This window comes from Ascaphus truei, chromosome 1 (assembly GCF_040206685.1).
Source record: "Ascaphus truei isolate aAscTru1 chromosome 1, aAscTru1.hap1, whole genome shotgun sequence".
NCBI lineage: Eukaryota > Metazoa > Chordata > Amphibia > Anura > Ascaphidae > Ascaphus > Ascaphus truei.
Genome location: NC_134483.1, coordinates 365,434,533 through 365,449,662, shown reverse-complemented (window position 1 = coordinate 365,449,662; position 15,130 = coordinate 365,434,533). Strand labels below are relative to the sequence as shown.

The following is a 15,130-nucleotide window of genomic DNA, read 5'->3' as shown; positions in this document are numbered from 1 at the left end:
ATAAAACGTACATGGTTTGGCTCATCAAAGCATGATAACAAAATGTTTTTACTTGCCAAATATATTTGTTTTTGATCAACTCTTAAAAAGTAGCCAGGTCTGTATATATCCATACTGACCAAATCTCCCTATGTATGAGACTCACTCCTACTTCACAAAAAAAGATGTAATTTTTTCTTTCTGAAAAAAATTCTCTCAACATATCAAAAGAGCTAGAGATCTCCCACACCTCACTAAAAAGATTATTGATGTTTTTGGCCAGCATATACATAACTAGCAGCACCACCAACATTTATTATATGTTTTTTTTTAGTTATTTAAAAAAATCTTTTAATTAGTTTTTGAATAATATGAAACAATATAAATACAATCATTAAACATACATAGTAGAATGATGTATATGTATATATATTATTTAAAACACTGCTATCAAATCATCCATATAATATAAAACTATCATTAAAAAAAACTAAAGTTATTATATTTGTAAAAGGTATTTTTTATTTCATTTATTTTTGTTGTTTTGTCCAATTGTACCCACTTTTCAAATGATTTCACATCTTTCCTACTCATGTTACCATTTAGCTGTGTTCCCTGTAAATTAAAATCATCCAAACATTCTTGACCCCTGACTCATAACAGATCTAAGTTTCAATGCTGCACAAGAAAACAGCACAGACAACATCGCTCGGGGAAAGGCAGTACAATACAACGCAAAAAAGTTATAAACAACAGTGAATTCTGTCCAAAGGGTAAGGCAATTACTGTTTTGTTTTTTACTTATTCAATTACTGAACTACTTCTAAAGCAGATGGTAAAGAAAGACTGCTAGTGAGATATACTTTTGAAATGATATACCAATACAATTAATACACATAGACAAAGAAAAGATTACATGTTAAGACCTGCTTTACTGTTAATGTTGCTTTGTGGTTTGTGTACCTTTCATAGATCAAATATCACATTGTAAAGGTATTTCTTTAAGCCTACACTTGCATATAAATTTGAATAACTATGGGGAACACAGCTAAGATTGCAATGTTCAGACATGATGATAAATTAAAGAGAATATATGGGGGTCATTTAACACATTTTTCCCAGTGCACAAAACCAGGGCAATAATGGTGCAAAAACACTGCAGCAGATTTTGCAAACAGGAAAATCCCACTGGTTTCAATTGGAATGTTCTTCTGTGATAATAACTTTGCAGCTAGAGACTTTGATAGAGAAACACCTAAATGTCTGACTGTAACAGTGTATTACTGTACTTTGCATTAATGCATGCTGCTCTAAGAATGATTCATGGCTAAATGGTTGTTAGTTGTACATGCACAAGATTGTGGTTTCAATGCTTGCCTGGGTATACTGGAAGACAAGATAGGTGTGTGTATGTCACCAAAATATGACATGTGTTTATATTGTAAGATACACTGCAGTCACTTATGTGTAGCACCTTTTACCCCACCCTAAGTGAGATCATGTAGCTACTGGTGTATTCTGGTGCGGGTGCATACCTGTTAGGTAGAACAGAAGGCCTGAGATCTCTGCGGTGGTATAGGAAGACATCAGGACAGGCTATCGGGGATGGTTCGTCGGTCAGCGCAGCGCCTCCAGCCCAGGAGGATCCTGGTGCAGCCAGGATGAACCTCAGGGGCAACTCTTCTTGGTTATTCACACTCAAAACATCACACCAGAGAGGGTATAACTGGAGTTTATTAGGTTCAGCACATCAGTACAGGTTCCATTCCCTGAAGGCAGAACCATGGGTTTGAGGCCCTGAGCACCCCTCCTCCGCATACCTTACCCCCTAACAGGGCAAGGCCTCAGTAGTAGCACAGAACTAACTCTCAGAACCCTTACTCTAACCTCTAGAGCAGCGGTTCGCAAACTGGGGGGGCGCAGCATTTACAGAGGCCCCCGCACGCTTCCCGAAGGCACTTAAATTAAGTGCCGGGAAAGCGGTGAAGGCCACTGTAAACCTTCCTTACCGTGGCCTCCTATCAGTCATAGGCCCCCCTTGTAATGCCAGGCTACTCCTGAACTTTATTAGGTAACATACGTATAAAAATACAACCAGGCCCTGCAGGATTTGTTCCCAACACTGCCCACTCGTTACTGGGACTTACAGTGCTAGAGGGGCCAGAGAATTAGTAGCCCAAGGGGACTTGGCTACATATGTATCGAGTCATACATATCTTGCTCTCATTTGGTCACCTTCATGGTGACTCATGCTTCATGCTCACCTTCATGCTTCTTATTTGGTCTCATTCATGTCATTTAAACTGCCAAACATGACCTGCCCATAGCTTTTGTCCTTAAGGTGAGTTCCCCATACTCCAGAATTTTTTTTAATTACATGAATAGGAAGCAGGTGTCCCAGGAGCAGTAATGCGCTTGCAATTAGTTTTCAACTCGGGGGACTGCTAGGTCCTAAGATACTTATTGTTGAAGGTAGTGCTGTTACTTACCCTCCAGGGGAAAGAAAATGGAGGTCTAAATCTCCCGTGCCACACGGGCCAATAGGAAGCTACAAAGTATCTTATTAACCCATGTGACTCATAGGATTTACATACGAGGAAGTACCAGTAGCCCCTTTACTGGTATGTATCTCAGTAACCCAGGGGTTCCCATGGCTAAGATTAATGGGGTTCAGCTACGTTGACCCCCTGCTTCACATCTATTTAACAAAAGAAAAACGGGGGGGGGGGGGGGGCACAGAGGGAACTTTTACTTTAAGTTAAGTGTATAAAAAACATGACTACATATGATGACTACATCATACATTAAAATGTATGATAATCAGATTGCTGCACTGAAAGCAAAGTGCATGATACATACCCCTAATATTTTAGTATACATTTTTTTTTAATCTTTTTATTAATTTCTGAACAACATGAAACAATATAAATACAATAATTAAACATATAAAGCAGAATGAATACATATAAAATATTTAAAACACTGAATAACATACTGTCAAATCAGCTACAGTATATAATATGAATCTAGTGTAGCCCCCTTTCCCTCGTGTCTAGGGTTACTACATGTGATGTGTTACCTGATAGGCTTACAGGAGGCCTGATCCTCCGCTGCAGGGAGCCTGGGGTGTACCTGATTCATTCTGGTGACAGTGCCTCCACCTGTGAGGGATCCTAGTAGCGCTGGATAACCCCTTCACAGGACCCAATACAATGAATACACACACAGGTATATAATAACAGGTTTACTGAACATAGATATGCCAATAACACACTAACACATATCATACAGGCCTCGCACGGCCTTACCCCCACACAATGCCCCACTCTCCAACCACTTTGTTCACACCCTGGTGAGGTTCCCCCAAAGTACTGAGGTGCCCTGGGCATCTAACCACCCAGTGTCCACAAGAGCCACAACCCACCCCAAAGTGTGCGGTAGCCCTACCCACAGAATGTGTGTGAATCATTGGTGCACTTGTTGAGCATGATACCTGCCGGGTGCTCCAGCACCCGGTACAGCCAACTGTTGATAGGTTCTGTCTGGTCCCACGTAGTCATCGTCTGCGACGGCGTCCGCCTCTGCGTGGGGTGGACTCCCACTGGAGTGTCCCATCGTGAAGAGAGTCTATGTCTTGTGCTGGTGGTCTGGTCCCAGACCCACAGGCCGCAAGTACTGCGCGGCGTCTTGGCTGTGTCCCTGACACTCCAAAATAAAAGGGCAATATCCATACACTGGCGACACAGTTTATTACACTGCGGCCAGATCCGCAAGCCGGGAGATTTCCCGGCTTGCTAGTGGCCGCCCCTCGGCGTGCCGCGCGTCATAGACGCGCGGTCACGCGTCTTCGGGAGCGTGCGCCCCCTGCACGCGCGTCCAGGGGCTCCCCGAGGGAGCCCTGGTGTCCCGCGATCGCGGGACAGCGGCAGGGGGTTCCGGGGGACCCGGCGGACCCGGCAGCGGTAGGGAGAGCGCCCCGATCGGAGGGCGCTCTTCCGCTGCTTCGGCGCGCGCCCGTCACTCTCGGGCGCGCGCCAGGCTACTGCTGCGGCACAGAACGGGCAAATGCTCGAATAAACTGTGCCGCAGCAGTATCTAAGGGCTTGTCCCTGAACCACCCACAAGCTGATTGTCCCAAAGTACATTGGCTGCTAGTCACCAATACCCTGATGTCCCTTTCCCAATGTACAGCCCACCCAAAAGTGTAGGGAGTAGCGCAATCTCGTGAACTGTTGGTGCACTTTGTTGAAGTACCTGCCAAGTACTCTAGTACTCGGTGCGGCCGACTTAGCAACGAGGATCCGTGTGATCCAGCGATGTGGGCCTCCGCGATGGCGTCCGCCTCTACATTGGGTGGACTCCGGTAGGGGGGTCTCACCTTTAAGAGTCTTTGCTAACACTGCGGTGGTCTGGTCCCAGACCACAGGCCGCTATCACCGCGCGGTGTCTTCACTGTGTCCCTGACACTACAGTAAAATGGGGAAGTGTCCATATCCAAGGGCCTTCCCTGAAACAGCCACAAGCTACACGTGATTGGGGCCTATCTGGGACCTAAGGGGATTCTCTGGCCTAGTCACTCTACCATCCCCCATGTTTGTCCTGGCTCCAACGGACTAGGGCCTTGACATGGTACAAAATACAGCGCTGAGCAGCGCTAACGCTCATGCTCTCCTGCTCAAGCAGGAGCTTTTTTGTGTCCTGGCATGAGCGTCAGCGAGCGCGCTGTGAGGCTGGTGGGAGGCGTGTGGGAGGTTGGGCGGGAGGCTGGGCTAGCGTGCTACGTCATGGAGTGCCATTGGCTTTTGACGGTCACGTGACCGGCCCTCAGCTTCTCTCAGCGCGAAAAATTAAATAAACTGTTGGCTGCAATTCCACATGCCTCCACCCACCTGCAGAAGCGTGCGGAAGCGTCATCTAAAGCCGCCCTCAGTAGGGATGATAGGGGTAAGTGTTCCACCTCAGTGCGGCTCAACGCTGTCTTTTTGACCATGGACCCGGCCTTACATGGCTCCAAGTGCGTGAAAATGTATCTAACAGCCCATTGGCTGAGCTGCGCCCTTTACCCTATGCCCCAAAGCACTATGGGTCTTGTATTTCCCATGCGAAGTTGTTTTTAATGGCCGCCGCAACTGTGTAGCCTCTGCGCATGCGCGAGCTCCTGATCGCCGCCGGGTCCCTTCTGCGCATACGTGCCCTATCTGTCATGGCGGCCCTCGCTAGCCGGGTGCGCCGCAGAGCCTCCGGAGCGATGGAGCTTCCTCTCCTTGCACACGCCGCCCTGCAGTGCCCCTGACAGCCATCCCAGCCTCCCCCTTCCCCGCATCGGATGTAAGGGGGGCAAGGGGGACATGGCTACATCAGCATGAAAAAAAAAAACTTATTAACAACTACTAAACTTCTACCCTCCCACAACCCCCACCCCCACCCCATAGCCCACACACCATCCAAGAATTCCACAAGAACACCAGACACTGCCACAAAACTAAAAAATATTTTTTACAATTTTAGGCATGTCCATGTAGTGTGGACATCATATAAGCAAACACAAAGAAGTCTTTCATCTTCATTCAGCATCAACATTCCTACTGTTGCCTGGATATAACATTTGTTATTTTTTTTTATAACCGGGTGGCTGCTGTTACGACTTTGGCATCTTTACCTTGGTTGATTTTTGGCATTCCAGTGAAAACTGGTAATTTGAAAACAGTTGTTTTTAATATCTCCCAATTCCTGATTAATATATTACATTGGTTAGTAAATGCTTTCCATATGTGCATATTCAGAATGCTTCAGCTCACAATCTTCAGGAGCCTGTAACAAAAGTACAACTGAATGAAAGCAAACTTGAGTTCCTTCTTTGGCTCTTGTACAGTCCTATGCATTGTTATGATCCAGATGCAGTGACAATCCTGTACAGCAGCCAGAATATTCAGAGCTATGTATTCTATCCTTATTCCTCAGCCCCAACTTAGGCAAATATAAAGTACTGTATATTAGATCGCTAGAATTAAATAAAAGATAAATAAACTATAGTGTGGTATGAAGTTAAGGTCTGGAAAATCCAAATCCAAAAATTCCAACATGAAATCAAATGAGAAACATATGTGCTTTGAGAGAATTTCCACTCCCGTGATTAGTTCCAGGTGACATTAACATGAAGTCTTGCCTTTTCCTTTTCAGAGATGCCAGCATGGCACTGCAAATTACCAGAGCGGTAAAACGCAAAACTTAAGTGCGACTTTACAAACGTACTTCCTTATGTCAAAAAGAAACTCTGCATTTATGTTCTCACCACATATTTAGTTTATCAATGGATATATTTAGCATTTTACATTGCTATTCTAATGTAAGTAAGTTGTAGATGTTAATAGACGAGAGCCAAGAGAATTCCATTGTTTCTTGGAAGGGAAGCAGGATTTTTACAACGTTAGTAACTTCACTGCTGAGGCCAGCAATACAATGCTCTGCAATGCTATAGTCAATGCAAGTCAATAGCAGGTAACAGAGATTGAGTTCCAATATCCATTATCTGAGTGTTGTGAATCCTTCCCCCAAAATATCTACTGGCTAGTGGAGTTATTCCAGGTTGCAAGGTTGGAATGCATAGACTATACTGAAAACAAAATGGAACAAAGAGCTTCATACACTGACGCATAGAGGCGCAGGACAAGAAGGACTTATTCGCGTCAATATTGGTCTCTAATTAACTTTATACATAGTTCACTTTGTGTTATAGCTGTAACGGTTTTACGGGCCCCCACCCAATCTCACATTGGCCCCTGTGGTCTACTGTCTGTATGTCGTGTGGTGCACCTGCTGGCTTACAGGACTCCTGAGTCTCCCTCTTGGTTGGTATGGGGATATCAGTATGACAGGCATCTGAGGTAGTGTGTTCTGAGTCTTACTCACATACGATGCAGCGCCTCCACCCCATCAGGATCTCTGCGGCTGCAGGGAGAATTGTCTGATGGGGACCTCCTTCTGGGTGCCTCCTTCTGTGTAATAACTTCACTCTCACACAGCAAGGATCTTGTGAAACTGGGCATCTTTATTGCACATTTAGGCAGACTGCCCCTTGTAGCGGTCAGTCTAGCCGCTCATTTTGGTGAAATGCATCCCTCTCAGAAGTTCCTTCTTTTCATAATGGAGTTGGATCACCTCTCCCCTAAGGGAGATCACCACCTGTGTCAGATCCCTGAACCCAGTGTAGGCCAACTATTAATTGTTTCGGACAGCCTTAACTGCTGCAGACCTCCAGAACGTAATCATAACTGAACCCCTGATTAACACACTAACTTTAGGCAGTGCTGTGTCTTATATAGACTCAGAAAACAGCCACACCTCTGATGTCACTAACAGTGGACACAGAGCATGTTACCACTCCCCTTGTGTACATATGACACCTCACCAGGTTGTGAGGGCAAACCTCCATGATTGTTGCTGGCAATCCTGCATACTTAGCACTCTTTATTGCCAGCATGAGAAAGAGCTGTATACCATTTTTATACATGGCTACATAGCTCTTCATATAATAACGTCTATTTCAAAAGCGCTCAAGATAAAGTGGTTGCTATAGGAATAAAATTGTACATACATTTCTAAAAAAAAATCTTATTCAATTATTTAAGCAGGCTTGGGGATTTACACAGAAACTAGTGACAATTTTTCATCACAATAAACAGCGTTATTAGTATCTATGCTGTCTAGAAGTTCTTAGGATAAGATGGGCTACCAGTATTGCACACACAATTACTCAGATATCCCCAGTGTGTACTTTTTAAATATGGCATCTTGGGCAGTGCCATTCAAGTCCGCCCAGACCAGGGTCCAATGCTGTAAAAGTGTATATAATTTGATGCATACCCTTTAAGGGAGTTATATTGAAGCAACTAAACTTTGTATACATTCTAAGAACGCCAGCAAACACCACCATAGAGTTAAGGGATATTACTATGCCAAGTGTCTATATATATCTACAAAGTACACACTAGGGATATATTTTGCTACAAGATACACACTGATAAGTATATATTTATATCTGAGTAATTGTGTATGCAATACTGGTAGCCCATCCAATCCTAAGTACTTTATTTCTAGACAGCATAGATACTAATAGCGCTGTTTATTGTGATGAACAACACTATACTATAAAAAGTATATGACATATATGAGAACTAGGCTACATATAGAGCCACTGAACATATATATTCCATATAGAAGGATTTATTCCTCGGTTCTTGATATTTCAAAGTAGACATAGTTGCATTATACCGGAAGACACACATAATAATGTGATAACAAGTCTCTAAATAACATACGGTAAATTAAGTCTACTAAACTCCAATAGGGATTTTAAAAATACACATTGTAAATAATAGCACAGAGTCACAAATGAATTGATGTAATAAAGTTTTATTGTTTTTATTTTTAATCTGGGTAGCTGATTCAGAATCAATAGATAGCCATTTGTAGAGCAAGAGATTCTGCTGGGACAAACTGTCCAAATAAATACGATATATGGAAACATAGAGTGCAATTTAGTGGAGGATTCTTTGTTGGATCTTCTTCGATCATACCCTGTATTGTAAATGTATGCAGCAATATGCATGCTCTAAAATATAATAGAGATTACGACTTTGTTGTATGGAACAATACACACATATGAACAAATGAACAGATTTGTTTACATTGAACTTGGGCCATTCTTGTACGCTTTAGTTCACGGTCACTGGCCCGCCCTTATTCTGTAATGTGATAGAACATGGAAAGCTCCACTTAAATCATTGAGGCTTTCCCTGTGATAGCGTCAGATTGGCTTTATATCACACTTTATAGAATAATGTCCTGATGTGATTTGCGCACCTGTTTCTCCTTCGTTTGCTGTTTGAATTTGGTTTGAATTCTATGTCAGGAGCTGCACTCATTAAGGATAGTATATCATCTGTGTTACCTTTGATTTGTTGTGATATTATTTGCGCTTGGTTTTTTCTTTTCACATTTATAGAATAAGGGCCTGAGACTGAAATAAGTTTTTCTGTGACGGTTAAATTAAAACTGCACATAAGGGAACCAGGGATTATGCTGTATTTCTATTCTACACTAGTATGTGTCAGCAATAATAATTTATCATATTTTCTTCCTTTAGATCACTCAAAATGAAGAATCCATATTTGCCTCTGTACCTTTCTATTGTCATTACTGTTTTTGGCCCATCTATTTCAGTAAGTTATTTATACAATTATATATACTTTTTTTGTAATCCACCAGCGTGACGTTATATATTTGTGGATACTTCAAAAGTGAAAGCTATGGTTAAGCAAGCTTTGGGGGTGTAGAAGTGTATGGATATATTAATACTCATTATACAATGTAACAGCTATTCAGCATGTTCTGTGAATTAAGGCATTTTTTTGTGATTTGTGATTTTCTCGGGGGTGGGGATGATGACTTTATTTATGTCTCAGAATGAAACACCATTTAAATGTACCACCCTTATCCTGGAAGATTTTGGGGCCTATGTACTAAGATTTTATTTGAATCATTTTTGTATGTCAACATGTCAGTGCTACAAAGTAATACAAACCTTAAAAAAATGTGTGTTGTGTGTATGAAGACTACATTCATACCCTGTATGATGCATCATTTATTGTTTGAAATAATTTTTTATGCATCCCTCATGTTGAATACCTGATTGATGCAATTTAAATTAAAATAGATGTAACCCTGCCAAACCCACCCCCCCACCCCCGCCCAATCTCACATAGGGTCTATCTAGGGGAAACTTGCTCTGGTTACTTCTCTGGGTGTGTTGCAAACCTGCTGGTAACAGGGGGCCCTGAGTCTCCCGCATGGTGTTATAGGGGTATGACAGGACAGGCTTCTGGGGTCTTGACTGAATCGTACTCACAGGTGCAGCGCCTCCATCTCTTGCAGCCCCCAGATGTATGGGGAGAAGTTTCTGAAGGAGAATCTCTCTCCCTTCTTCCCAATAGACTTCACTCTCAGGACAGAAGTATGGTAAAACACAGTGGGCCTCATGCAGTAAGCGACGATTATGTGAAATCGGCAAGCTTATCGATTAGTCATGTTATTGGCGTTTTTCCCTCTCCGTATGCAGTAAGTGCCGAATACATTCAAAATCAACCAGAAAACAAATCCGCCCACTCTCACGATGATGAGCCGATCACACACAGGTGTATCGGCGTGCGTGGCGGGGTGCTGTTAGGTTGCACAATCACAAATCTTGCTGAATCAGGCGAAACAAGCATGTTTTTGATTGCGCGCCATATTTAAAGGCAACGTGTACTGCTAATCATTCTCTGTGTTGTTGGGAGTGAGAGAGAGAGAGAGACGCACAGAGCTGGACGATTGAAGATTTGCATATTGACTGAGAGACTTGTTGTGTATTGGGTGAGCTTTGTCCTTTGTTGTTTTGTTTACATCTTTGTCTTGTTTTATATGTGGAAGTGGGTCGTGTGATTGCCTGTACATTTCTTGTCTGTTTTTTGTGAGTGCTGGAAGTATGCCCGCAAAGCGTGGGAAGAGTGATGCTGGTGGGAGTGGGAGTGCTACTCGTGGGAGTACGCGTCGGAGTGAACGTTCTGTTCAGGGGAGTGATGTTGCTGGTGCACCGAGTGGTGTTGCTGGGAGTGGGAGTGCTGTTGTTGGGAGTGGGAGTGCTGGTGCTGCGAGTGGTGTTGCTGGGAGTGGGAGTGCTGTTGTTGGGAGTGGGAGTGCTGTTGTTGGGAGTGGCAGTGCTGTTGCTGTGAGTGGGAGTGCTGGTGCTGGGAGTGGGAGTGCTGTTGCTGTGAGTGGGAGTGCTGGTGCTGGGAGTGCTGGTGCTAGGAGTGTGAGTGCTGGTGCTAGGAGTGTGAGTGCTGGTGCTAGGAGTGGGAGTGCTGGTGCTGGGAGTGCTGCTGGTGGCGCAGTTGCTGATGGGGTGTCTGGTGGTGGCGTGCTTGCTGGTGGCCAGCTTTTGGAGGCTCTTCCATTGGAAGAAGGAGAGTCCAGTCAGCACCAGCCAAGCTCTGACCCTAAACCTGCTCGGAAAAAACGTGTGGAGAAGCCACGTAATCCTCGCTTCAATGACCAGGAAAATAGGGCTCTTGTCACTGGCATTCTGGAGCACTATGACAGTCTCTATGGACATTTAGTAGGTAAGTGTAACTTTACATTTATTATTCAAATACATGTGATCCTAGGTCATCTGAGTTTTGTTCATATGCAAATATGGGTACACAATATCTTTCTATGTTCATTAGTGTGGAAACACAGCTTTTTATCATGCCTTACAAGGACAAATAAACACAGGCGGTCAATTTGCCAGAACTGCATACAATATGAATGCAACCTTGCTTACATGTATAGGTTTAGTAGTGAATGCTCATGTGCTGCACATATTACACATAAAACAGCATGTTTGCTATCTCTTGGAACAGCTAGCAGTGTAGGAAACTGGTGCTTATATTATTATTAATTTACCTCATATCTTTTATATGTTTTTCAAGGGCGGACAAGTGCAGCAAGCAAAAAAGAAATGTGGGACACAATAGTCATTGGTGTCAATGCCTGTGGGAATAGTGTCAGGGACAAGTATCATTGTCGGAAAAGATTTGATGATATTAGGTCCAAATTGAAAAAGAAAATACAAGACCAACGCGTGCATGCTACTGGCACTGGAGGTGGGCCCACACCACAACGTCTCATATTGACTCCATTGGAGGAGCTGCTTCGGCCAAAATTACTTACCGTCGTCGTGGAAGGCTTGGCTGGTGACCGTGACATTGGAATTTATCCGTCACAATTTCCAGCAGGTGATAAATATTACTGTACTAGGCGTGTCGTTGCTTACAGTTATTTTGCATATTTACACTGCTTTTTATACTGTCTTCACAATATAAGCATACCTGCATCTATATATGTATATGTCTGATTCTGTATATATATATCTCAAAATAGACATATATGTAGTAGTCCTACTAAAAGCAGTAACTAATATAGCACGTGCCATTGCGTGCTCATTTACATGTGAATTCCCAAAATGCATAGCTGCAGTGGAAGCAATTGATGGTGGGCGAAGATGGGGAACAACAGGGTAGTACACATGTGTAACACATGTTCATGAGAAATTATTAGTAGCTACAGGTACAGAACAGAAATATGTATCATATTATTGTGTATTTTATTGATTTTACTCCGACAAACATGACATTACTGCCTATTTTAAGCATGCATCAAAGAAATTGCATGTAACGGCCTACAAACATCACTGGCACTAACACATCTATAGTTGCTTATGAAAAGGTCCATTTTTGCTTTATGTCATATACAGACAGCATAATGAGGCACACGTATCATATGTTATGTCATTGTTTTCATAACTTAAACACTGCAGATGACTACTTAGCTCATCTACCATTGTGTTAAAGCAGCTGCAATTAATATCTCATCACAGCATACACTTCAACAGAGGGGGTGGGGTTCAGCACACACACTAATTACAGCCTCATTTCACGGTCAACTTAGTTCACACCATTTGCACCTGTTTCAAGTCATTGAAAGGTGTGGCTGATTAGGCTTTTTGGGGAAGGGAATACCTTTCTTACAACCTGAATAGCACAACTGAAGTTAATCACACTCATTTGAAAGCTTAACTCTAGCTACTAAATGCCCCAACAACTCATTACTTATCAAAGCGTACGTCACACATTAGTTCACTCATATCTATAGTTGAACTACTATGAAAGACACATTATCACACACTGCATGTGTTGTCTTGTTGAGTCACAGCCACATTCAGGTGTGCCACATCTTCGATTAATGTACCACACATATCCTCTACCAAAAACAACACTTTTTGCAATATGACCACCTTCATGATAACCATTGTGAATGGTCATCTCATGATAGTTATGTACATTATGATACTGATATCACTACACAACATATGATTTTTATGTACTCATTTAATCTATTTATCCTCACGCATTACTGCAGAAACATAGTATGTTGTATGTTAGGGAACTCAAAAATTCTAAGTACACAGGCATGTACAGTGTTATTACAACTATTTATGTTCACTTTCACACACATTTTCGGTTAAGGAACTGATGTTGTTAGTTAATCATAAATACAGAACATACAATAAGTGTTTGTTCAATATTTACACATGTAAATGTAAAACTTATGTTATTGTTATATATAGTTGCCCCTGGAGGACATGTGTCACCTGAGATGGAACAAGTGTCTTCACCTGGGTCAGCCAGCTCAACACTACTAGAAGGTGAGTGTATCATTTGCTGGCCATATAATATGTGCTCTTCTATATGTTATGTTGTCATGTGCATTATTTGTTTTGCACATCTTCTTTAAATAGGATTACTTAGTGTCAGTGAAAATTAAGTGTAAGGCAACATGTATTGTGATAGTGATGTTAATTATCATGTAGGACTTCTGAGTTTAGAGCAACTTTTCATTCATTCATATTTCATACTGAGTCCAAACATTATTCGTAAGTCAAGGTAGTTTTTAATGAGGTTATAAAACGTATGCTAACATGTTAGGTGTTACTTAGGACACAGTACAATTACATAGTAACACAGCATACATTAACATGCCATTTAATAATGTGTACATTTCTTTTTAGAACATCATGGTGATGAGGATGATGAGTATGATGAGGATGACGCCACAGAAGAGACTGAAATACAATCATGTGACCATGAAGAGGTGCCAATAGAAACTGTTGTACCGCCAAATCGTCCATCAACTTCCACATACGATGCAATTGTAGCTTCAGAGGGAAAAATAGTGGACGCAGAAAATCGTCGCCATTCAGACATGATGACAGTGCTGGAAAGGATGATTGGACTGCAGGAAGAAACAGTATCACAATTGGCACATCTCCACAGAGTCTTCATTGAAGTGCCTAAACAGTTGCAAAAAATCAACACCTCATTCGAAGCATTAGTTGTTCAGCAAACACAAGCTAATTACTGGAGAATGACTAATGTACCACAATTCAACACCTCCCAGCCAGGATCTGTTCATGCAGGTCAGTTTTCACCACATTCATCTGATATTCATTCACCAGGCCCAAATGTTACCGGTCAAGTAGCAGACATTGCTGTGCAGGTTCCTGATGACATCCTACCGCTGCCATCTGTACAAATTCAGCAGCAGACACCTACAAAGGAGGCGACAAAAACAAAACAAGACACACATGAAACAGACCAACCATCACTTGTGCAGTGTCTACCAACTTGCTCACATGTGTCACTGGGCACAAGCCCTGTCCGTGAACAGTCACTACCCAAAAGCCCTGTAGGTGAGTCGCTGCCCAAAAGCCCTGTAGGTGAATCGCTGCCCAAAAGCCCTGTAGGTGAGTCGCTGCCCAAAAGCCCTGTAGGTGAATCGCTGCCCAAAAGCCCTGTAGGTGAATCGCTGCCCAAAAGCCCTGTAGGTGAATCACTGCCCAAAAGCCCTGTAGGTGAGTCACTGGCCACAAGCCCTGTAGGTGAGTCACTGGCCACAAGCCCCGTAGGTGAACAGTCACTGGCCACAAGCCCTGCCCGTGAAGTGCCAGAGGCCACTCAAAGTGGCTCTGTTGTGCCTAAAGTTGGTGGCAAAAGAAAAAGGAAAATTCAAGAGACAACAAGCAGGCCTGTTACTCGCTCGCAAAAGGAACAAAAAAAATAAATGTTATAATTCAGAAAATATGTCTTTGGCCTTGTTTTGTTGACTTCAGATTATCTAATTACTATTGTATGTATGCTGAAGACTGTGTTGTTTCCTAACTTTCAACTATGTTCTTGTACACGTGAAGTTTTGGAAATGTTAACACTCATAATTAATTGTGTTATAAATATTTATGTTGTAATCGTCTGTTCAGTAATGGTCCACCAGGAGCCAGTTGCTAAGTTTAGAGAAGCTGCCATTGACTTTGCAGCAAAACATTGCATTTGGGTGTGTTAATTGATGTAAGAATTGCATATGCATATTAGTCACATGCAATTATTAAAACACCTAAGTAAGTGCAAACATCTTTCTTGTACGTGTACAGCAGGATTATGTGTAAATTATTACTTACCTTTGCCTTGCTTGGCCATTGTAATTTTGTCCTTTAATCAGTTGTGTGTTCGTTTCTATAACA

The 15,130-nt window shown here is 42.5% G+C and overlaps 2 protein-coding genes across 2 annotated transcripts in view; both read left to right on the top strand.

Annotated features, from left to right (window-relative positions):
• The first annotated feature begins 626 nt into the window (after positions 1–626).
• Positions 627–15,130, top strand: part of FGL1 (fibrinogen like 1) — a 71,783-nt gene continuing 57,279 nt past the window's right edge. Inside the window, exons 1-2 of the mRNA XM_075610089.1 lie at positions 627–752; positions 9,125–9,200. Of these exons, the coding sequence (XP_075466204.1) occupies positions 9,135–9,200 (66 nt within the window). The 5' untranslated portion in view covers positions 627–752; positions 9,125–9,134. The remainder of the gene's footprint in view (positions 753–9,124; positions 9,201–15,130) is intronic.
• On the top strand, positions 11,362–14,684 carry LOC142471077 (uncharacterized). The gene is made up of 3 exons (XM_075577877.1): positions 11,362–11,792; positions 13,184–13,261; positions 13,625–14,684. The coding sequence occupies exons 1-3, from the start codon at positions 11,516–11,518 to the stop codon at positions 14,674–14,676; spliced, it is 1,407 nt and encodes a 468-aa protein (XP_075433992.1). The 5' UTR covers positions 11,362–11,515; the 3' UTR covers positions 14,677–14,684.